The sequence below is a fragment of the Calypte anna genome, chromosome 27, assembly GCF_003957555.1.
Source record: "Calypte anna isolate BGI_N300 chromosome 27, bCalAnn1_v1.p, whole genome shotgun sequence".
In the NCBI taxonomy this organism is placed as follows: domain Eukaryota; kingdom Metazoa; phylum Chordata; class Aves; order Apodiformes; family Trochilidae; genus Calypte; species Calypte anna.
The window spans coordinates 1,795,895-1,817,212 of NC_044272.1; the positions used below are offsets into that span (position 1 = coordinate 1,795,895).

At 49.2% G+C, this 21,318-nt stretch overlaps 2 protein-coding genes across 3 annotated transcripts; one reads left to right on the forward strand and one right to left on the reverse strand.

The window, feature by feature from the left end:
* Positions 1 to 560: 560 nt before the first annotated feature.
* Positions 561 to 16,866, reverse strand: DNAJC7 (DnaJ heat shock protein family (Hsp40) member C7). The gene is made up of 14 exons (XM_030465983.1): positions 16,669 to 16,866; positions 8,219 to 8,307; positions 7,830 to 7,954; positions 7,625 to 7,738; positions 6,992 to 7,066; positions 5,344 to 5,462; positions 4,873 to 5,026; positions 4,485 to 4,649; positions 3,655 to 3,746; positions 2,699 to 2,772; positions 1,981 to 2,127; positions 1,621 to 1,773; positions 1,278 to 1,340; positions 561 to 861 (listed from the first exon to the last, which is right to left on the reverse strand). The coding sequence occupies exons 1-14, from the start codon at positions 16,749 to 16,751 to the stop codon at positions 824 to 826; spliced, it is 1,491 nt and encodes a 496-aa protein (XP_030321843.1). The 5' UTR covers positions 16,752 to 16,866; the 3' UTR covers positions 561 to 823.
* Positions 16,848 to 19,119, forward strand: NKIRAS2 (NFKB inhibitor interacting Ras like 2). 2 transcript variants are annotated; one of them, XM_030465988.1, is made up of 4 exons: positions 16,973 to 17,210; positions 17,378 to 17,456; positions 17,560 to 17,619; positions 17,990 to 18,177. In XM_030465988.1, the coding sequence occupies exons 1-4, from the start codon at positions 17,117 to 17,119 to the stop codon at positions 18,084 to 18,086; spliced, it is 330 nt and encodes a 109-aa protein (XP_030321848.1). In that variant the 5' UTR covers positions 16,973 to 17,116; the 3' UTR covers positions 18,087 to 18,177. The 2 variants fall into 2 exon arrangements, with proteins under 2 accessions (XP_030321847.1, XP_030321848.1); XM_030465987.1 differs by having other exon boundaries at positions 16,848 to 17,210; positions 17,378 to 17,619; positions 17,990 to 19,119.
* Positions 19,120 to 21,318: the final 2,199 nt, after the last annotated feature.

The following is a 21,318-nucleotide window of genomic DNA, read 5'->3' on the forward strand; positions in this document are numbered from 1 at the left end:
AGCTCAATAAAATCAAGTTTTAGCACAACTATTAAGTGTTCAAGTGGATTAATTAAAAAAAAAACCAAACCAAAACCAACATACAGTGAAGAAATTCATCCCAGAGCAAACTCAGCATTCCCTTAAACAGGACAATTCTGGCATGGAAACACAAAGCCCTTAATTCTAGCTGCATGACAAGGAATTCCCACAGAAGTTGCTCTTTGAAATCCAAAGAAGCATTTCTCTGGTACAAAGTTGTTCAGCTCACACGTTGCCCTTTCAGTTAATGCCCTGTATACCATTCTGGCAGAACAATAGCAAGAAATTAAAAAAAAAAAAGACAGCTGGCAGGTAAAACATGATTGTGTGAAACTTGCTTCAATCTTGGCAACATTTGCAGAAGATCAAGATAACTTACAAGTTACTACAAACCCCAGACATGCTGCCATACTGCACTTCAGAGCCAACTGAAACAAAAATAGGAGATTACTTCACCCTCTTACAAGTCAAGATTCTGGGAGGACTTCAGGGAAATCCTCTGCTGAGGAGCAGGAACAGTCTGAAAGTACGGGCCAGCATGGAGGGACCAAAAGATTCAAAGCTTTATTTTTTTTTTCTTTTTTTTTTTAAATAAAGTTAACAGTAAAACAAAATTCATAAGCCTTCCCCTCCCCGAGCTGGTTTCCTCTTCACACACAAAAGCACACAAAACAGAGGTCTCCAACCCAGAAAAATGAAACTGCTCTAAGTACAACGAGACATGATGAAGGAAGGAGTCTAAGTATGTCCGTTTTCAAGGTTAAAATAAGCAGGTCAGGTGGGTGAGGGTTTTGTGGGGTTTTTAGCCAAACTGGAAAAAGAAATTTCCAGGCCCGGAAGCTGAAAAAGAAAATGAAACATATTAGCACGTTCTCAATTCAAAGACAATCTGGTTGACTACACACACATCCCTTAAGAGGTGTCCTGAAATGAGCTGGGTGCTTGGTGATTTTTGTTGGTTTAGCACCTGCAGCTGCACCCAAGACATGGGCAACTGTTTCTAAGAAGCAAAGAACCACTCAGCACAGCCTACACATACTTCCTGAAAAGATAACCCCTGGCTTCTGTTGCTTTTAGACACAAAAGAACCAGCACCTGCCAGGATGCTGTGCAGGCAGAAGTTTCCAAGAGCCCCGAGATACTTCTGTGAGAAGTCAGAGACTTCCTGAGCAGCACAGACCTTCTGGAAGGTCAGTTGTCCTGTCAAGTGATTTGCATCCTTATGTTTCCAAAGCTGACAGAACACTTCCACCTACCTTCAAAACTGAAGCTACCTGGTCCACCAAAGAAGGCCTTGAAGATATTATTTGCATCAAAGTCTACGGGAAAGAAAAGGAAGTTGTAAGTTGAACTTAAAAACCAGCCCGTTACATTTTTCATAGTTTAGAAATTGTCACTTAATTGAGGGTCCATAAAGACTTTTACAAACAGAAGTGGAACCACTCCAAGCAGATGGGCCATTCAAATGCTTCCAGTGACCAAACTGAGTCAGTTCATAGAACTGTTACAAATGGGAGGTTTGTTTTAGAGAAAGCAGACTTTAAATGGTCAAATTTTATTGAGGGTTTCCATGGTAGAATACTGTAAAAAAACACTTACCTCCCACGTTCAATCCATCCTCCTCTGGATCCTGCCCGCTGTCGTAGCGAGCCTTCTTCTTGGGATCTGACAAGATGGTAAAAGCTTCACCAACCTCCTTAAATTTCTTCTCCTCTTCTTTCTGTACTTCAGCACTTGCCCCACTGTGTCGGTCTAGAGATCCAAAAACAAGGAGGGAAGATGCTTTTGGTTCCTAGAGTGAATGGAGCCTGTGATCTGTGGGGTCAGATCTGCTCTGTGTCCAGAAATCCCCCCTCATGATTTTTCCTGCCTCTGAGTGATGGGTACACAGGGCATGTGCATGGAGCAAGGGGATCACAGCAACAACCTGTGCTCTAACAACAGCCTGTTTGTGGGTACCTGGGTGATGCATTAGTGCTCTTTTCCTGTAAGCCTTCTTGATCTCATCTTCAGAGGCATTTTTGTCAATCCCAAGGATTTTATAGTAGTCTTTCCATTTGCTCTTCTTCAGTTCCACTTGTGCATTCTTTAGAAGCTGCTTGTGTTCTAGAACAAAGTGCAATGCCAGGGAAAGCAGCTTTAGTGCCAGGCACAACCTCCTGCTTTATAACAGGATGAAAAACAACGTGTTGAAGTGACAGGTTGAAGGACTCAAGTGCCACAAGTAACCAAGCCCCTTGTATGTACAGAGGGGGCTCAGTAAAAGCCTCACTGTCCCCTTAAGGCTGTTTGCAAATCTAGGTAAACATCTCTGAGCTATTAAACCAGTATTAGACACTGAACCACAAGGACTAAGATTTCTGTCCCTTTCATTTCAGGTTACTAGAAAGCAAGGTGACAGTTCAGAACAAGAACTGTAACCAGATACTCCAAATCTAGGGCACTGCTTCAGCTACAAAGCTCAATTATCTTCTCAGCATTCAAAGCTGGGAGAGAAACCAGATTTTGAGACAGGCATTTCAGCATGATCCTGAGGACTTTTCCAGTTTTGTCCTGCTGGGGTAAAAGCCTGCAAATCACAGCATATTGCGGGGGAAAAAGCATAAAAAGCAACAACAGAAACACTGACAGTTAAGGGGAAAACTCGTGCACACCAGAAGAATGCCAACATGCTCACCTTTCGTTTTTTCTGTCTGATAAACCTTTTCATAGTCTCTTACAGCATCTTCATATTGTTTTGTGTCCATATAACTGTGGAAAGAAACACCTGTGGTCAAGGTGTACTTCACAGGAGGTATCAAGAGGGGGTTCAGGAACAAGCTTTCTGGGTGGATATGAATTCTGGAAAGGATGTACACTGGACTGCAGAAAGCAGAGTCATGACAGGAATGTGCAAAGGGTCACTGCTGGCCTGCCTGAAGCCCAGACACCTGCTATTTGTGGGAAATCCTGGCACAGGAACCTATACTTTGGGCTCCAAATGGAAACTGCTATCTCACTTGGCAGCCCAACTTCTACTTTAATGATCTGATAATTTACTTTGTCTCCAGAGGGAGGAACTAGTGGCAGCCAGCAAGATTTCAAGGGAGATATTGCAGAGTTGAAGCTGGTAAAGTTGTACACTAGCAGGGCTGGTCAGAAGGGAAAATCTTGGCACCTCAGAGAGATGTGTGCCCATGTATTCGTGCTTCAGCCTCACTCAAGTATTAATTACTCACTGTAATTTAGCAATTACTGAGATGAAGCTCAAGAACACTGAAGATTTTAACTGAATGCACAATAGGAGGGCAGCAATAAGGGCTCTGGTTCATCACTGTGCCAGACAGCTTAACACAGACTGGGCAATAACCAGAACTGAGGAAAGCAGCAAATAAATCCATAGTCAGAAGAGAGCTTTGGCTACTTCCCTGATTCCCAAGTTCCAAAGGAGACAACTGGCAGTCCCAGATCAATGCAGGCAGGACAGACTACCCAGAGCTCCCCATGTCTCCTCCTCACATAAATTCAGGGCCCCTTTAGAGAGCCTTTGGTTCAGTGAGGTTTCAGATTTGTTCTCCCTATCACTCAGTGCTGGAGGGATGAGGTTACTACCCACAAACCTGCTCACTAGGTCCATTCTAAAGGTCTACTCACCACTGTGCTCTCCTCAAGTATGCTTTGATATACGTGTCATCCAGTTTCACTGCATTCGTGCAGTCATCTATTGCTTCTTCAAGTTTCCTAAGCTACAATGTCAGAGAGAAGTTAAATGAATCCCAAGCAGAGAACAAGTTCTGCTTTGTAGCACTATGATTTTAGGCAATTGTGTAAAAAGCTTAGAAAATTGCACTGTTTCGTGGGTCTGCAGCTAGGAAGTTTTTCTTGATCCCACAAAGCTTTTGGTCCCTAGGGAAAAATCAGAAGCTTGGCTACTGAAATGATAGAACTACATGGTGCTTCTCTTTAAGAAATGCACTTGGAAACAAGGGTCTACCCAAGAATGATTTGAAACTCAAGTTCTTCTGTGTTCCAGTTGATTCACAGGCAGGAAAATTAATGTTTCTCTGGACAGTATATGACTAAAATGCAAGAGCAAACCTGGAAAGACTGTCCAGAGTTTTTAAATGAGGTTGTATTTTTTTAGATCAAAACCCAAAGCAAGACAGATGATCAACAGGAAGAATAAGATAAATCTCTTTATTACCAGGAAGAAAACATTAAGATGCCTTTATGCTGACTAAGATAAGGCTGAACTACGTTCCCTTCTGTCCCACCCACTCTGTGCAGCCCGAGTATTTAAGTTTTGTTTCTTCCAGAGTGAACTTTGCTGGCAGTTTGGAACAGATCCAAACATTGTGCAACTACAAAACCTGAAACATTGCCTACAGCACCAGGAGATCCAGCAGCCAGAGAGGCCTATGCTCTCCACAACAATTGATTTGCAGATTATGTGGTCAGGAACACGAGGGAAGACCATTTCTTACCTTTGAATTAACCGTCCCTCGGTTGCAGTAGAGTTTGGCATTTGTTTTTATATTATTTGGATCTATTCCTAGTGCCTCTGTGTACAGTTCATATGCTAGTTTGTAGTTTCCTTCTTTGAATGCTTTATTCCCATCTTCTTTCTTTGCTTTAAGTGCTTTGGCATTCTGAAAGAAAACAGATCCTGGGTAAAGACATTAGGTAAGTGATTGAGGGGTACCAAGCACCTTATTTTGCCACTTAACCATTAGAGATCCAGCAGAACCAAGCTGGGTGTTTGGTTGAATAAAAAAAACCAACAAAACAAAAAAGACAACAAACAAAGAACAAAACCCAAACAGACAAAATCCCAGTAACTCTGCAGTCCCATTCCCAGTATTGCCAACTTACACGACAGGCAAGACAAGCTTTCTCATGATCAGGAGCCATTCTGAGAGCCTGGACAAAGAACTGCACTGCCTTCTCAATACAGTCCTCATAATAGAGGCAGAGCCCACGGACATAGAGAGCGTCTGCGTTGGTCGAATCCATTCGTAAGATGTCACTGCAATAAAGGATGAACAGAAGTGAAATGTTTCCCTACTCCTGTTTCCCTCTGCCCTCCAAAAGCACTCTTCTTTCACCAGGTTGTTTTGTTATTTTATAACACCCATGGTACAGAAGTGCTACAAGTAAGGGAACTTGCTCAAGGAAGACTGGTGGCTATTACTGGAGTCTAAAGACAGCTCCTGGTAAGATTAATGTTAAAGGGGATAAAATTTGTGCACTCTCCTGCATCACAACTTGCATTAAGGACTACTTTGGTAGCAGCTAGGACACAGCAACAGCTGTTTCTCAAACTCTAGACCTTCAGACACTCACCTTGCTACAGACTGTGCCTCTGGGTAGCGACCCAGCAACGCTAAACACTCAGCCTTGAGGATCTTGAACCTGTGACAAGCAGGAGCAAACTCCAAAGCACGATCCATGCAAAATACAACCTGGTGTGAGAAGAAAAAAAAAGACATCTGAGCAAAGCAAACAGCCAGAGGTCTCGTTTGAAAGGCTGCACCATTACCACACTTGAGATTTTGTATTTGTCTTTGAACAGGAAGACAAGCGTGCAGGCATCTGTTTCTTCTGCTGCTGGAGACACATTTCATTAGAAAATTTGTCTTTTAAAATGCTTTTGTTCAAAGATCTGTAGCACCTGCCACATTACTATGACACAACACTACACAGAAGATTAAAGGGACACCTGTAGAAGGTCCATCCCTTTAGATTTTTGGAAACTGTAGGCCCAACAGGACAACAATTCTGCCCCTGTTTCCTGCACGATAAAGGCATGTGGGAAGGACTGAGAAATTCAATAGATGGAGACAGTTTGGCCTGGACAAAACACAAAAAAAGTACAGTGCAGGGACTGATCTTACACTGCTCTGACTGCAATGGGCAGGGTGATCTAATGGGTCTTTTCCATCTCTGCCTCTCTGGTGGGGACATCTGCATGAGAACAGGGTCATTGTTCCACCAAGGTTCATCTGCTTCCCCAGCTCGTGACATCAGGGTTGCCTGCTGTGGGAAGCACTGTGCTCCTGACCAAGAAGCCAACAGCTTCTGAGTGAGGAAGGAGCAAGACCAGCTCTCCAGAAACAAAGATGACATTTCATGCAAGTCTCTCCAGTGAAGTGAGAAGGAAGAAGTGAAGGGAGAGATGCAGAAGCCCAGAGCATGCACTACAGGCAGGGCAATGCCTACACACGACATCTGGATTGACCACACAGCCCATTTGCTCCTCATAACCAGGTGATGCAAAGCTGGGATTTATGCTTCCAAAACCTTGGGTTTATCCTAAGAGTCAGTGACCTGAACAATGAGAATAATGTGCTGAACAATCTCCTCTCTGGGCCAAAGTTGGGCCCTACATGCATCCACCAAACAGAAACAGTTGCATAAAAAGTGCCTGGTGCCTTTCAGATCTCATGCTGTCATTTCTTGCTGTATCAGGTCAGTACCAGCCCTTGAGATGAAAGATTTGGAAACAGTAACAGAGAATGCCCCACGCAGATCTGCATTCCTCCATTCCTCCTTCAATGACCCTCACTATAACGCTGCCAGACAGACTACTCTTTTATTTTTTCAAAGTAAAAAGTTGGGAAAGAAGAATCCTGGATATGCAATTTAGAAGCAAAGCATGATCCAGTGCTGCTGCTGACAAAATCTGTATCAAACAGTTCATTCATGGTTCCACTCACCCTGCAAAGCAAAGAGTAACAGAAGATATTCAGCCCCAGCCAGTCACCCTCCTCACTTTTCATTTGCTCAGTGCTACAAGAACAAGAGTTCTTGACGTTTCCACTGCTATTGCAGTTCACAGGACAGCCCTGCCCTGACAGGAGGATGCTGTACAGCACCTTCCAGCACGGCCCAGCTAATGCTAGGCAAGGAAACTGGACATACACCTGGCTGAACTGGCCAGGCAAAATATCTCAGTTCATAATGGTACAGGAAACAATTGAGTTCTCCTTACCTTCCTGAAATCCCGTTTCTCAAAATCCACCTCAGCTATTTTTTCATACTCAAGCACAGTACTGGCATTCTTCAGCTGAAAGACAGAACACATCAAGAGCTGCAGGACAGTCACTGCTCTGAAACACCATTGAGCAGCATGTAAGCAGCTAATTCCCAAAGTGGCAGAGCAAAAACTATTGCAGACCACAGAATGATAAAGCAGGTCACATAAATAAATACTTTTGCCAGCATTAGATCACTTGGAAATCAAGTGACCTAAATGGTATCCCAGGAAAACGAACCCTTGTGAATGAGGTAGAAAAGCAGCAGCTTTTTACATGCTGCATCACCCAGTTTTGTGCTCCCTTGCTACCATTCACTGTTTCTCCTCAGGATTGCTGTGTGCACCACCAGCTCAACCTGCACGCCTGTCTGCCAAGAGGACACAATCACACAAAAGGAACCCTGTAACCTGGCAGTCTACTGAAAAACAGAAAACTTCTTCCCCTTACCTCACAGCACATGACCAATCATCACTAACTGTTACCTGGGATTCCACCCTGCAAATACACAGCAAAAGCCTTCCCAGTTCCACTCATTGCCTTCGACCACCCTGTCTACTGGGAATATTTCCATGCTAAGCCCCTCTTACCTCTTGCTGTGCCTGGGTATTCTTATGGTCCAGTTCTAAAACTCGTTGAAAGCAGCGGCTGGCAGCCATGGCATTCCCCAGGGAGAGGTGGCACTTCCCTTCCCGTAGATGGCCCTGAGGAGACAGTAAGAAGGGAACTACAAGAGCTGCAATAGGTGGACACAAAGCTACTGAGCAGAGCACAAAGATGAAGTTTTCCACCTACCCTTACAAAGCTATCATCCAATCTGACAGACTGCTGAGCATCTCCCAGTGCTTCTCGGAATCTCCCCAACATCATGAGTGTAGCAGCTCTGTTACCATAATAACTGGCATTATTAGGACAGGTATCTGGAGAAGATGTTAGAGCACTCACTGTTAGTGCAAGGCAAGCAGCTGTATGACTTGCAGAACAGATTAAAAAGCCATGGTTGGATTAAAAACTTGCATTCCTTCATAATTTATAACCTCACCTGAGTGGCTTAAGGTGATGCATGGTGGTCAGTCCAGCATGTACTGTTAGAAACCCTGCTGGTGTACTTTAAATCCATAACCAGCTCTGATTTTTAGACACAGTATCCAGCAAATATTAATATTATTACCAACTGTTCTCACCTATGGCTTTTGTGTAATAGTTGTATGCTTCATTGTAATCTTTCTTGGCATAGTATGCGTTTCCTTGCTCCTTGAATGATTCTGCTTCCCTGAAAGAAAAGAAAGAACCAAATTTTAGGAGGAATTGAGCAGCAGGACAGATTCTGACTGTGACCAAGTATTTGATCCCTAAGCAATCTCAGTACAACTCTTCAGTGCTCAAAAAAAACTTGTAGGTGACTGCCACAAGTTTCCTCTGTATACACTGTCCATGAGAACACAGCACAGTGCGTGTCCTGCTGGCTCCAGGATATCTCATCACTTTACCAGGGCCACAAAGAGGGATGCTCAGGGATGTAACAACAGCCTAGAGCCAGCTTTGAGCATCCTGCCTTCAGTCAGAGAGGTGCTGGCTGCTGGAGCCCTGCAGAACACAGGCAGCTGTACATGGTTAATAAACCAGCCCACTCCTGCAAGGTGCTGCAGAACCAGCACTCATCCAAGTCAGGAGATGGAGTACTGCCTTTCCTTTACAAGTACTCTCACATACTTTAGCAGCAGGGCCAAGAACAATTTCCACATTCAAAAGACAGCAAAATTAAGGAGAAACAAGGGTGTAAGCCTCAAGCAGAAGCTTTCACTGCCTTGGCAACAGGTCCAGAAATAGTTCTCACACTTGAGAGCAAGCATTTGCAAAGACAGTTTGGGACATTTAAAAACACACAGCATATGGTTTAAAACAGCATCTCTTAAACTCCTGAAAGCAAAGTTTCCTCTGAAGGAAATTAAACTCTTCTCTCTCTTCTCCCACCTTCACCATTTTAGATAAGCTGAGATAGCTTGCTTGTTCCATGGTGTGGAAGTTAAATTAACTTGCTTCTCCTCTCAGATTGCTTAACATGTAAAAACCAAGGCCACTCAAAAGGAGCATCACCCCACTCTAAGATACAGCAGTCAAGACTCACATCATGTCTCTGGGACTTCACTGCTGTAGCCAGAGCAACAGACACTGTTTGTCCACCCTCCAGTGCACTTGCACAGCCAGAACTCTGCCCTCAGACAAAGACAAATTCTAACCACCAGAACAAAGACCAGCTCAGACTCCATCCTTCACGTCCCACCAGGGACACAGCCCCAGAGATTCTCTCCCTCCAGACCCAGCAGTCTTCTGCTGAGCAGCCCAGCCAAATCCTAGACCCCAGGGTGCAGAGCCAACTTGGCAAGAGTCAACCACCACTTAGCATTTTTTATTATTATTTTGGAAGTACCTAGAGATCAGATCCTTGTGTGAGAAATACATCTATCTCCTGGAAGCTGCAGTGTCCTGGTGGAGGGGGAAGTGCATATTGGCACTCCCAGGGCACCTCTCAGCAAAGGCAGGAGCTGAGCTCAGGAGGAGGGACAAGAGGGACATCCCCCACCCCAGTGAACAGGAGCAATGTTCAGCCAGCCTACCAGAAAAAGAACAAAGGCAATTGTGTTGAAACGAGTTCACATGTTTTTAACCTCACTCAGGGCTGCCATTGGCCATTCCCACACAACTGCCTCATGCACAGGGGTTGTTTTCACCCACCCCTCACAGCTTTGCCAGCTGGCAGAACAATGGACACAGGGCACTGCCAGCTCCTCACTTCTACCTTGAACTTTCTGCTAAAGGAAACACCCAGAACCAGCACACAGCCAGACCTGCCCAGCCCCACAGCACCCCAACGTGCCCCTCCTTGCCTCAGGCCACAAGATATAGAAATGATTATGATGGAGGGATCAGTATCAGCAGCAGGACTCATACTCTGCATGACTAAAAATGTGTCCAAACACAGCAACCTTTTTTTTTTTTGCATATTACAGATCAAACATTCACAACACAGTGAGGAAAAAACCAAACAGCAATTCTGCACTTCAGAAACCCTGGCTATAAGGAATTCAACTAAAACCTTATTCTCTCATTTCTGTAATCATAAATGGAAAAGAAAAATCACAGACCCTGCTGAGGTTCCTTCCTTCAGAAGCTCTCTGCTGCATAGTCTAAAGGAAAAGGTGAACATGGCAGAACCCCTCTGAGCCACCACTGTGACCTGCTCAGTGTACCAGTCCCTGATTCACAAGTCTTGGAGCAATTTTACCTGTCATGTTATGAGGAAGCATCATCTAATAGATACAGCTTAAGGGCTGGGTGCCAAAGCATCCTGCCTGCCAACAAACTGCTGGAGAGAGCTGGGAAAATGGGAGAAAGAAAACAGATCTATGGCAAAAACAACTTTCACAAAGAAGCCATATTCTGAGATGATAAACACAGAAAAACAGCAATTATTGCTTTCTACTCTTTTTTATTGCTCCAGTTCCCTTTTAAGCATTTAACACAGGCTGATATACTAACAAGCCACAGCATCTCAGACAGCCCTGGCAGGAAGGCAGTACACAGGTATTCCCTTTCCTCACATGGCTAAAAGCTTAACAACAAGAAAAGATTGCAAGAGAAAAAGCAAACTGCCTCCAAAGCACAAAGGCAAAGACAGTTCCTTGTGGTCTGAGAGCCTAGACAAGGACAGAAGCATCTCTCCCCAGTTGTGCTCCACTGACATAGAAAGCACACAGAGAAAACAGTTCTTGTTTACCATGGTCTCTGGCTATAACAAGAAAAAAATGCAGATCTCCTGATATCACTGGTAATTGTTTCAACCCCAACAGATGCTGCAGCCTGAATGAGATCATTCTGCATCTCACACTGATGTAGGCTGCATTCCCCACTTGCTACTTTTGAAACTGAAGAAGAATCGTGCTTTGCTAAAAATACAATCCAGGCTGAATGGATTCCTTTGTGAGGGGAGGTTGGTGTCTTCTCAGGGCCTCTCCATGCTGGACACAGCAAAGTGGGAAGAGTTGCACCAAGGACCTTAAGAAGAAGCTCGTCTTTCATGGCCTGTGTGCACCACAGGCTCAAGAGGGGACTGTTTGGAGTAACTCTCTCCCTGCAAGCTAGTAATTTTTTTTTTCTTCTTCTTTTAGATCATTCATCAGGGCCCCAAATTCTTCAAGCTCCAGCCCCTATCACCCCTGCCACCAAGACAAGCAACATCCACATGTCCTGACACTCCTCACACTCCCGGGGTTCGCAGGACGCAGAGCGCGGCACCCGCTGCCTGCCTGGTGGGAGCAGGAACCAGGACAAAGCTCCCTCTATTCCCTGTGCCCTGCTGAAAGCTCAGCCCCTGCTCGATTCCCAGAACAGAAGAGCTGTAAGCAGCACAGTGACACAATCCCACGTTTGCCTAACAACTCCTGCCACCTCCTCAGAGCTTCCACACGCTGCCCCCGCGCCAGCGCCGATTCCTGGCTCCCACCCCTCCCACTCCAGCTCCTAAAGAGGCATTTGCAGACCCACCTTGCAATGCACCTCATCTTCTCAGTTGTCAAAATACCTCTGGGATGTGCAGCAACAGCACCTGGCAGGTCCAGGAGGGGTGGTGGCACAGCCTCCGTGCACACAGGTACAGGCTCTCCAAGCAACAGCTACAGAAATTCAGCACTGAAGCAGGTGGCAGACTTGCTCTCTCTCAACCCTCACTCCTACTTCATTTCCTGCCTTCATTACGAAACACTGACAAAAAAATAAAAACCTAGGATTTAAGGAAGGCTCCAAAACCAAGCAAATCTTTTTGGGGGATGCTATGACAAAAGGAGCACACCTGCCTTTCCAAAACAATTCTTGCAGAGACTTTTCCTTTATTAGGACATGCTGCCTTTACTTGGCATTTTTTTGGTTGAAATCCAGTCCAGATTCTCAGCTGTCAGATGTTACTCAGCTGCTTGGGTATAATAAGTTTGGTGATCTCAATACAGTTTACACCAGGCAGATGTCTTGTGTTTAAAATTAGCGTCATATTTGCCACTGGACATACTATACCCTCCCCTCCCTTCTTATGGGACTCAGAAGAGAAGCCAAACAGAGCCCACATGGGCCACAGAGCTATACAGGGTCTTTTCAGTGTTGTCTTTAGTGCCTGCTCCTCCAGGTTAGGTGTTACACTCTGTCTGAGGATTTGGAGTGAAGGGAATATCTATCTACCTATCTCCCATTTGTAGTGTCTGGTTTTTTCTGCCTCTGGTGTGTGGAGGAAGGCTGCAGGTGCAAAATGAGGTTCCTAAAACCAAACCACAAAATCATATTTAACACAGAGACTGTGGCTCATCTTCTGCAGGCAGACAGCATCCCATGAGCCCACTGCAGCAGAGCCCTGGCCCAGCACAGAGCAGAACTGCACATCAGACATTTCTCTGCACATCAGCACCCCCCACTGAACACGCAGGGGGTTTACTACAGCTGCAATGTGGAAATGAAAGGATGCCCTGTACATCATTATGCCCCAAACCAGGGAAATCCTGAGCCTGTGCATGCAAGTATCTGCACGGATAGTCTAAAAACTCTGCAAGGAAAACAAAAGCAAAAGGTTTGCTCCACGGCCCTCACAAGAGTGTTCAAGAGCAATGAAGCTGGCATTTAATCCAGAGAGCACACGAAAACCCCACACTACCCACAGCACACACCACAGCACATTCCCAGTACCTGAAACCAAACTCAAACATGGGAAACCAAAAGCCCCAAGAACCAAAACACACCACAAGAAATCAAAGGAATGAACCAGACCTCCCCCTGAAGCTGTGAGCACCAACCAACCCACCAGCCCCAAACCCTAATTGCAGTTATACAACACCCCTTGTTCAGAGGGCTCCAAATTAACCTAATTCATAGGAATGACAAAAGCACTCCTGGCAGGATCATGCCGTAGTTCCTGAGAGGAGCCATGGAAGGATCTAGAACCAGCCAGAGATTGCTTTGCTGCACAGAGGCCAGCAAGCTGTAAGGATTACACGGTGAAACAACTGCATTTACAACATGATTCACCCTAAAAATGCACATCTCATGTGGAAGAAACAGGCTGGAATTGTAGGTACTGAGCAGCTTTTCACACTGTACAAACCAACCACCTAATTCTGAGTATTCAACTGCTCTGCAAACACACGGAAGAGCAAGCAACTACGTGAGCACCTTCTGCTGCTTCTCATGTTATCATAAGATTATAAAGTAATTATATATTTGTAAAATGGATTGGATTCACAGCCTGGGAAACTCAAGCTCTGGTTTACAAGGAGAAGAGGAACAGTGGAGCCTTCTTCAGGTCATCCCATAAGATGCTTCCCCACCAACACCTCACCCCCTGCTCCTGCCAGCACTCCCTGTCAAAGCCACCAAGAGATGACATTTACTGAGGAGGTGCCTGGCCATTTCACTTCATGCAGAACAGCAGTGAAAGGCTCTTGCTGATCACCCAACACCCAGCAACCTCCAGGCAACATCTGCCCAACTAATCAGTGACCAAGGACTGAAACCTTCTCACCTTCTGCACAATTTCCCCTCCTGCAGCAGATTTTCACGTTCATGGCTTCACTAAGGGGAGTTGAAGTCTGCAGCAAAGGTGCTGTGAAAGCAACAGTCTGTGCAGATCATTCCGTAATGATATTTTCTGAATGATTTTGAGATGGTTCTTTTTAAAAGGCTTCCACATCCTCCAGTGCTGAAGAATGAGAAGAAAGATCCAGCCTTAAGCATGGACATCAAACAGGATCTGGAGCTGCCAGGAAGATGACAAGGAAATTCTCCCTGGCAGAACTCCAGTGATCCCAAGCTCAAAGACCAGCTGGTCCCAGGGAAAAAAAAAAACAAACCAACAACCCCATGGGTTAGAAACCTTTCAAACTCATTTAAAAACAAAAATGAAAAGTAACTTTTTTGGGATGGGCCAATCCCTGACTGCCCCACAACAACTCAACCCCTTCTCATCAGCTGCTCCCCAGCAGAGGAGCTGCCACTAACAGCATCACTACTCAGCAGATAAAATTAATGCAATTACATCAACGCTTTTCCATAAGGACCCACACAATTTATACAGCAGCAGACAATAATTATCCTGTGACCACACTCTATTCCTGTCCCTTAAACAACCCCTGAGTGAGCCATTTGGTTTGTTTTCAGCTGCTTCAGTGCATTAGTTACAATCATCCTGAAATACAGGTCTCCACTTTTGCTAATTTCCAAATCTGTACCAAGCTGCAGAGAGGAGAACCACATGTTCAGACAGAGGTGAGTCCTGAAGCAAAGAACCTGTATCTTGTCATATTGTCATTCCCAAACAGAAGTACAGAACATGTAGACCCTTGATGCTGCCTTACAGCAATGATTCACAATAGGTTTTCAGTTATTTTTGCTGTTTTTTATAGAAGCTGGCACAGACACATCATAAAGGCTGCTCTAACTCAAGTTCAAGTGTATGTCTGTGCCTCTTAACAGAGTGCCTGTATAGCCCTTACACGGTTCAAGATGTTTTACAGGCATTAGACACCTAATTAAGCAACTACTATCACCCTAATTTACATTGGATTAATTCAGCCACAGAAGTTAAGCAACTTTTGTAAGCCAGAAAGGGCCAAAATCAGAGAAGAGGTTAATGCACAAGAAAATCTGCCCTGGCTGATAGGAAGGCAGGAGTGTGTACAGCCTGAACTCTCTGAGCAACCAGAAAAAAAGAACTGTGAACAAAAAAAGCATTTCCTACCCACACATTTTCTCTTTTAGCAAGATAAAGGAGTAATATCCCAACAACAAAAAAGGAAACATTGCGAAATCACCTACAAAAGCACTTCATGGTAATAACAGTGAACTATGGCACTGGCCTTTTGACAGCAAGAGAAACCCAGATGCAGGGGGCTGCCTCTGCTGCTCCCAGCTGAGCCTTCCCTGCAGAGCAGGGCAAGGACCCAGCCCTGCCCACGAATTCTTCTATTTTTGCTTCCACTCAGCCTTCCCAAGAAGATCATCCTATTCACAACTGGTTTCCTGCACCCATCATTTCTGCAATTAAACTTGGGAAGGAGGAAGGAAGGGTCATGTTAGAGGTCACGATCAGAAAGTGCTGTGCTTTTAGCGTGGTTTTCACATTTGGATGTTTTTTGCATTTCAAACACCCCATATAATTAGCCTGGGGGGAGGAATGACTTCCCAACAAACAGGGCTTTCCCAACTTTACAGGCCATGCAACTTGGAAGCATTTATGCATAACATCCAGGTGCCTCTTCAGCAAGATCTAATTTAACTCGTTAGAATGACATCACCAGGAAGGCAGTTCCTTCCCAGCATGGCTCCTTAAGCCTTCAATTTCTGACAGTAAACAAGCAGCAGAAAACACCTCAGGCCATCAATATTATTTTGAAAATACTATTCCTCAGAGGCCGCTTTCAGCTTTGCTTCCTCCTTTAAATTCCATCCACTGTGTAATTTTCTAGAGCTACTGCCTCACCTTCTACAGAAATAGTTCTCTCCCCCCCTAGTTCCCCAGGAGAAAACCATCAGATGCTGCAGAGCCAGCAGAGTTTCCTACACATTGGACCTTCCCACCTCGCTGCCTGCAGAGACTGCGATGCTGGGAACCAGAGCTCCCTTGCTCCTGAGAAGAAATTGTGCAAGAAAGGTTGGGGTTCCCACCAGCTCCTCTTTCAGGTGACACTGTCTGCTCCCCTGGGCAAGGTGCACCAGGCCACTTCAGTAAGAAATCACTTACTGTGACAAAGCTCTTTAATTACAATAACATTTCGGAGCAGGATTCCACCCAAGCGTTTGCCTGCCACTGACATTTTTACCATCATCCACACCAAGGCAGGGCAGAGTAGAAACTGCTGTGTGGGGACTTCCAGTAGTGCCAGGTAGAAGGGATTTGGGGGGGATGAAGAAACAAAGAGCACTCGGATCTGGGAGACAGAAGCTTCCCCTTCTGCACTGCTCCAATCCTTTCCTCCTCACCCTCAGGGATGGGAAGCAGCTCTCTGCAGGCAGCAGCCAGCACGGCCCCGAGACAGAGAGGATGTTATTTCTATTTCTAGGACACTCCAGCTCCAGCTGAGTGAGGCCGGGCTGCCTCCACACAGGCTCCGTGTTCTCATCCTGCTACACGCGGAGGCCAGGGGAGCTCACACGGGACGCGCTACCGGGACACCCGGACACAAAGCGGTCCCGGGCGGGGATCAGAGCCCTTGCCCGCATCTGGCAGCTCCAGCCCGGTGGGGCTGCGCTCGGAGCCCCGGGAGACCCACGGGCAGGGAGCGGTCTTTGCCTCCAGGACCGCGACCCACGGCAGAGGAGCGCACCCGGCCCGGCCCGGTTCGGCTCGGAGCCCCTCGGGCTGAGCTCCCGCAGCCCCCGGGAAGCTCGAGGGGCCCTGCGCGCCGCCGCCCGCGCTGACCTGTGCGGGAAGGGGCGGGAAAGCACCCGCGGCTCTCCCGCACCGAGACCCCGGGCAGAACCGCGCCGGGTCCCTCCCGTGCTCCCCGCAGCCCGCGGCCGCCCCCAGCCCGGGAGCTCGACCCCGGCCGCCCCCTCTCCATCCCGGCGGGACGAGGAGGGCCCGCGGCAGCCGCTTTACCTCCGCGTTTCCTCATCGCTCTCGGTCTCGCCGAGTCCCTCGGGCGCCGCCATGATCACATCGCACTCGGGCGCCGCCGCCATTTTAGCGCCGGGGCTGCGAACGGGAGCGGTGCGGGGGCGGGAGCGGAAGGGGCGGAGCTTCCGCTGACAACGGGGATGGGGCGGAGACAGCGCGGGGTCCGCCCGCTATGGAAGGGCCGGGCAGGGCCGGGGGCCCCAGGCAGGGACCCCGAGCACGGATCCCGCACCAGGACCCAGCACCGGGACCCCGCAACCCGCAGCCGCCATCACAGCGGCCCCGAGGTCCCCGCAAGCCGCGGTCCTCCCGCCCGCAGGGGGCGCTGTGGTCTCTACAGACCCCGCCCCTTCCGCCGCTCCCGGTGAGGCCTCTGCGGCCCCGGTACCCGCCCGGGCCGCGCCCCGGCAGCCGCGGTGGGTGAGGAGCGATGGGGAAGAGCTGCAAGGTGGTGGTGTGCGGCCAGGCCTCGGTCGGCAAAACGTCCATCCTGGAGCAGCTCCTGTACGGGAACCATGTGGTGGGTGAGTCGGTGGGGACGGGGAAGGCGCCGGTGGGCAGGGCCTGGCCCTTGGGTACGGCTGCACCCGGAGACCCCCGGAGGGAGGGCGGAGGACCGGCTCAGCCCAGGCCCCGCGGCGAGACAGTTCCCTGGAGTGTGCCAGAGTCCCCATATCGTCCCCGCCTGCAGGGTCCGAGATGATCGAGACCCAGGAGGACATTTACGTGGGCTCCATCGAGACGGACCGGGGGGTGCGTGAGCAGGTGCGGTTCTACGACACGCGGGGCCTGCGGGACGGCCTGGAGCTGCCCAAGCACTGCTTCTCCTGCACCGACGGCTACGTGCTGGTCTACAGCACTGACAGTAAAGAGTCCTTCAAGCGTGTGGAGCTCCTCAAGAAGGAGATTGACAAGTCCAAAGATAAGAAAGAGGTGAGTACCCCGGGGGAGAGGAGCTGCAGGGTGGGATCTGTGCCCCTCGCTCGTGTTATCACGCAGGAACTCCTTTTCTCTAGCTTGTCACAAGACAGTGACAGGGCCCTTGTGCTTCAGGACTCTGCACTGTACCTGGCTGCTGTCCTGGGGTGCTTTGAGAGTGTGCAGGTGCTTAGCAGGCACATCCATTTGGGGCTGCTTGGAGACATCCAGACTCAGACAGGAGGGGAAGCAGCCAGGAGAGAGCACTGGGAAACGTGGAGTTTCCCAGCCATTAAAATGGGCCTTCAAGAAGCTCTTCAAGGCAGAACAGTTCAGCTCTTGCATTCAGTACCTCCAAGGATTCTTCTCACCCTTTTTTGACCAGGTCACCATCGTGGTTTTGGGCAACAAGTGTGACCTGCAGGAGCAGCGCCGGGTGGACCATGATGCAGCACAGCACTGGGCCAAGGGTGAGAAGGTGAAGCTGTGGGAGGTGTCTGTGGCCGACCGGCGGACGCTGATCGAGCCCTTCATCTACCTGGCCAGTAAGATGACACAGCCACAGAGCAAGTCTGCTTTCCCCCTGAGTCGTAAGAACAAGGGCAGTGGATCCATGGATGGCTGAACCTTGTTTCTCCTTCCCTTGCCACCTCCTCACCCTCACCTCCCTGCTTCTCTCACACCTACCTCCTGCTGACCCTGTTCGGCGGCGTGGAGCCCGTGGGATGCGTGGTGGCAGGAGGAGTGGGTGTCCCAGGGCTGGGGAATGGTCTTTGAGGTTGAGAGAGGTGACCCATCTCCCTGCACTGGGACAGGGCCTGCTCTTTTTAGTGCCCAGCTCCTGCAGGTGTTAGAGGTGCTACAGGAAAACCAGGATTCACCCAGTGACACCCCTCAGGTCTCCGGGCAGACCCTAGGGCTGTGCTGCTGGAGGGGAGGCACAGCCAGGGGCTGGCCAGCAGGTGGAGATCAGCTCCAGGGCTGAGCTCAGCCGGGCCCGAGGAACAATTCCCTCTCTCCAGCCGCTCCCACCATGTGGGAAGAGCCCATTTTCTAGCCCTGCCTCCAGCGCAGCCGCTGTCAGAGCAGCTCTGCTCCATCCCTGTCGTGGCCCTGGCAGGTTGCCCCTTACCTGGCAGTGGCCACTGCTCTGTTACCTGCAGAAACAGCCATCCCACCTGGGTGAGTGTAGGGCAGGGCAGGGTTTCCACATCCCCCACACCCTGATGCCTGGGGCTGTGTCAGCTCTCACTGCCCATCTATCACGGTGCTGATTCTCCTCTCAGAACCTGTCCATGAGACAAATGGAAGGTGGCCTTGTCCTGTCCAGCAACACATGTTCCCTTCTGCTAGTCTGGATCTAGGAGGAAAAAAAATGACAAGAAATCCCTGCCTTGTTTATACTCCTTCCTTTTATTTACTGAGTAACACAATAAAGCGATGAGATTCGATTATCAAAATATTATCCTTTTTTTTTTTTTTTTCCCCAACAGTTATAGTACATCAAAAAAAAAATATACAATGAACATTACAGGAGGGGTACTGGCCAAGTCCCTAGAGTCTGTTTATTCCATTGTTGCAGGGGGTTTTGTTTTCTTGACTCAAAACTGTTCACATCACTCCAAGGTTATTTACAGAGGGGCAGAGGTTACTGAGCTATGGGCTGTGTCCTGGGGCTGGGTCCAGCAGTGCTGGGTCAGAGGCAGTCAATGCCTTGGGCAGGGGACGAGGGGGGGAGGCTGTTCTTAGGCAGCTCCTTGCAGGATTATTGTTATTAGAAGGAATGGCTTTTAAGGGGTTAAAGTGCCAAGTGTAGGCTGTGTTTGGCCTCCACTGAGGTGAGGGAGCTGCTACCTTCATCATGGGCTCTTCAGACAAACTGCAGGAAAGGGCCCAGCATGGACACAGCTCTGGCTCCCTGTGCTCCCAGCCTGGTGGCAGCCACAGGAGGGGAGGTGGTGCCTGGCTGCTGTGGTCAGGGCTGGGGGTCCCCAGTGAAGTGGCCTTGGAAGGGCACAGGGAGGTGGGCTGGAGCCAGCTGGGTGTGGGCTGCTTGGCATGACCACACCGTTGGAGCTGGTCCCTCCTGCAGGCCCTGCCAGTGCTGCTTCTGTCCTGTGGGATGTGGGGTCCAGGCTGCACGTTTCCCTGGGCTGTGGGGCCATCTCCCTGTCCCTGATAAAGCCGTGGCTGCTGTGAGCCTTTCTTCCCTCAGCTGCTCTCAAGTCTCCCACCACCAACACAAAACCATTCAGTCATCTCTACCCCCAGTCTTCCACCCCAGCTTGCTTTTCCCTTCTCCTGGTGCCCTCTCCCCATTTCCCCACTCCCCTGGGGCAGAGAGGAGCCCTGAGCAGACGAATCCCTGATCCAGGGGCTCCCTCACACTCCTGTCTCCTGCAGCAGTGGCACCGTGGGTCAGCACTGCCCACAGCAGGAGAGAACCCTGGGGGTGCAGGCACTCAGCTCCGTGCTGCCAGAGCTCAGTGCTGCGTTGTGTTCCCTGCTCCCACCACCACCCCTGGCTGCACAGACAGCTTGAGCACCAAAGGAAAACAAAGACAGCAAATGCACAGGTGAGCTTCTCCCCCAGGATTGCATAGATCGGGGTGGGTTGTCACTCCAGCAGGAGGTCCTTTTGGCTTGCAACTTTCCTGCATATTTCTATTTACATCAGCACCCTGGGGACCCGGAGCGCCGTGGTTGCAGTTTTCAGACCTGATCACCGCTGGGCTTTCTGAGCACAGTGAAAAGCAGAGCTACAGCGTGGGGGTCCCTTCAGAGCCCAGTTTTCTGCAGGCTACGACGGGGCCATCCTAGGTAGAGCACCATGGGTGCTGCCTGCTGCTTCGTACCTGATTGTCCAGGCTGCTGGGGAACATTTGGATTTGGGAGTCATCGGTAACTCCCTGGAAGCTCCTAAGGAGAAGAGCTGTGTGTCCAGGCACGGCAGCTGTGGGCAGGTGAGCAGCAGCGTTGCCTTTCACTGGAGAACCAAAAGTGCTTCAGGGACATTCACTCAGCCTCACAGCATCTCCCGGGAGGTAGGGGCAGGGCTGTCCCCTGCAGCTGGGACAGAGGCAAAGAGCTGGTGCTGAGCACAGGGTGACCCTGGCAGCAGTGGCCTGGCTCTCCTGTCCTCTCTGGGCTGGAGCAGAGCCCATCTCCAGCCACACGTCCTACTTGTGTGCTTCTGGGGGCCAGGGCAGGGGCAGTGTGCTTTGGAAAAGGGAGGTGCCAGCCCTGGGCTTCTATTGCTCTGGATGAAGATAGGGTCGGTGTGGCCGGTGCTGCCATGGCGGGGGCTCTTTGGCTGGTGGGACACAGGGGGCTGGTGAGAAGCACAGAGACCCCTGGCCAGCACAGGTTGGCAAGGACACAGCCTGCCCCATCTGAGAGGGGAACTGCCAACTTCCAGCTTGTGCCTGGCTCATTTCTCCCAGCAAGAGCTGAGCCGAGACTGTGCTTGCATTCTCCTCCTTCTCACTAGGAAGGGATGAGAGGGATGTTTCTTCCTTCAGGGAGCTGCCGGCTCCTCCTCCTCCAATCTGGTACCTGGGAGGGTGATGAACAAGAAGCCAGCTGGCCGAGGCCAGGCAACCCCTGGCCATGAGATGGTCCTGGTGACTCAGGCATGGTTCTCTCCCTGTGTGATGGGCTCCTCTGCCGAGCAGGGGGCAGCACAGGCAGGGGGAGCAGCGGGGACGCACAGTG

Coding starts and splice junctions, on each gene's coding strand:
- DNAJC7 (XM_030465983.1), bottom strand. CDS start 16,751: ATGGCGGCGGCGCCCGAGTGCGATGTGATCATGGCGGCGCCCGAGGGA. Junction 3,747..4,484: donor GAGGGACGGTTAATTCAAAG/GTAAGAAATGGT, acceptor CTGACATTGTAG/CTTAGGAAACTTGAAGAAGC. Junction 862..1,277: donor AGGTAGCTTCAGTTTTGAAG/GTAGGTGGAAGT, acceptor TTTCTTTTTCAG/CTTCCGGGCCTGGAAATTTC.
- NKIRAS2 (XM_030465987.1), top strand. CDS start 17,117: ATGGGGAAGAGCTGCAAGGTGGTGGTGTGCGGCCAGGCCTCGGTCGGC. Junction 17,211..17,377: donor GTACGGGAACCATGTGGTGG/GTGAGTCGGTGG, acceptor CCCCGCCTGCAG/GGTCCGAGATGATCGAGACC. Junction 17,620..17,989: donor AGTCCAAAGATAAGAAAGAG/GTGAGTACCCCG, acceptor TTTTTTGACCAG/GTCACCATCGTGGTTTTGGG.